This window comes from Arachis ipaensis, chromosome B01 (assembly GCF_000816755.2).
Source record: "Arachis ipaensis cultivar K30076 chromosome B01, Araip1.1, whole genome shotgun sequence".
NCBI lineage: Eukaryota > Viridiplantae > Streptophyta > Magnoliopsida > Fabales > Fabaceae > Arachis > Arachis ipaensis.
Window position 1 is genome coordinate 18283865 of NC_029785.2, and position 2233 is coordinate 18286097.

The 2233-nt window shown below is 29.6% G+C and overlaps 1 protein-coding gene across 1 annotated transcript in view; it reads left to right on the top strand.

Annotated features, from left to right (window-relative positions):
* LOC107617012 (PI-PLC X domain-containing protein At5g67130-like) overlaps positions 1-2069 on the top strand; it is a 4246-nt gene extending 2177 nt beyond the window's left edge. The window contains exons 7-9 of the mRNA XM_016318853.2: positions 195-418; positions 1461-1547; positions 1660-2069. Of these exons, the coding sequence (XP_016174339.2) occupies positions 195-418; positions 1461-1547; positions 1660-1851 (503 nt within the window). The 3' untranslated portion in view covers positions 1852-2069. The remainder of the gene's footprint in view (positions 1-194; positions 419-1460; positions 1548-1659) is intronic.

The window sequence follows — 2233 nt, forward strand, 5'->3', positions numbered from 1 at the left end:
TATTTTATAAATAGAAAAAAAAAATATTATTTTAGTATCTCTTAAAAGATGAAAGTGAAATTTTCTCTTAAATTTTTGTACCATTTTCATCTGGTTTATTACTACTATTACCTTGCAAATATTTGAATGTGTAAATACTAAATATATATACGAATATGACTATATCTACTCCAATTGCATGATTATATATATAGATGGAGATGGCGGAATGAAAGGTGGTTCTTGTCCAAATCGTGCGGAATCTTCAGCTATGAACACGAAGTCAAGGTCCCTTGTTCTTCAGAACTATTTTCGCACCGATCCGAATGCAAGTGAAGCATGTGCTGACAATTCAGCACCATTAATTAGCATGATGAAGACTTGCCATGATGCTGCTGGAAATCGCTGGCCAAATTTCATTGCTGTTGATTTTTACCAGGTATGCATTCTTCTTATCACTATTAATACCACATCAATTTGAATCTTCTCTATTATTTAAATAAAACGTGTACTTTTTGGGATGAGCAATGCTTTTTGTGATTAATAAAATTTATTATTTTTAATCAATACTTAGTCAACTCTATATAATAAAAACTAAATTTTAAATTTTAAACATTAAATTCTAAACTCCAATAATATATAAAAAAAAGTGTTTTAAATCACTAACATTTCTCTTTTGCAATATCAAGAGATCACCACAACAAAAGGGCAAAACATAGGTCTTTATATGCATTTTCTACTTTTATTATTAAAAGTGATTAATAAAAAAGGAACAAAAATAAAAACGTTGTTTTTTTATAGCATAAAAAAATGGTGAATATTTCAATAATAATGTTTTCAACTTTTCATATAAAAATTACATTGTGAATTGTCAGATGGATTAAGAGGTTTGCTGAATATATTTAACTAAACAATCTAAAAGAGTTCACCGTGTGATTTTTATGTGAAACATCATCATTGAAGTATAAAAAATACAAATATATACTAATAGTTGTGCAAACGATATTTTTCGTTTTCAATGAGTTATAACTCAAATAACACAGTCTTCCTATACTCATCTAAAAAGTTGTGGGTTCAAGTCTCTTTATCTTTGGTAAAAAAAAAAAACGATACTTCTCGTTTAGTAAACAATGGAAATATTAGTAGGAAAAATAAGTTGCAATAAAAAATGTTAGATATAAAATCATTATGGATAAAATAAAAAAAACAAAAATAATAGGGTTAAAACATATGGGGCCTTCACAATTCTAATGAATTCCCTTAAAAAAAAACTAAAATTAAAAAAAAAAGAGTTTGATATATGGTAACAAGTAACAACTCCTCTTAGGCCTTTAATTTTTGGCTCCTCAGATCAACGAGTTGTCATTAGCAAAACTGCAAAACCTTTTATTTATTTATTTAATCTATCTATCTTTGTACAAAGAAACAGAATCTGCCAAAGTTATATCATAATCCGTTACTATCATATATTTGTTATACAGAGGAGCGATGGCGGAGGAGCCTCAGAAGCCGTTGATGAAGCAAATGGTCACTTAACTTGTGGATGTGACAACATTGCCTATTGCAAGGTTTCTCACTTCTTTTAGCCATATTTCTCTTTAAACTCTAGTATCTATAAGATTTATGCTTTACTCTTTTGAATATCAATAACTTTATATGTATGGATATGTGTGTATACAGGTAAATGCTACATATGGAACATGCCAAGTGCCTCCGATTTCTCCGCCACCACCTGCAGCTCTCGCTACCCCCCCTATGGCTGGAGGAAACCAGCCGTCAAAAAACATCGCTTTTATGAACACCATGCCGGCCCAGCTGCTAAATTTGTTTGGTGTAATTTTGGGGATGGCAACTTTTTTGTCTTGGCCATAGGACTTCAATTGTATTTTATAGCACTTCCTTCTTTTAGGGTGTTTCTGAGTTAAGATTTCGGAGAAAAATGAGTAGAATATATAGGACTTGAAATTGAAGAGTGGATAGATTATCCTTGAACTTTTACACGTGTAGATAAAGCACCCTTAGTCCTTAGATTTCTAAAAACACAGTTTGTAAATTGATCATTTATATTCGTGTCCATGATTTTATCTATATTTATAAGATACATCTATTTATACAAATAATAAAAGAGATTCCTTGAAATGGTTAATATTTTGGTTTTAAAATGTTAATAATCCAAATATCTATACATCAGGGAGTTGGGGGCATAATAAAGAGTTTGGAAACAAGAAAAAAAATAAAAATATATATTATAAAT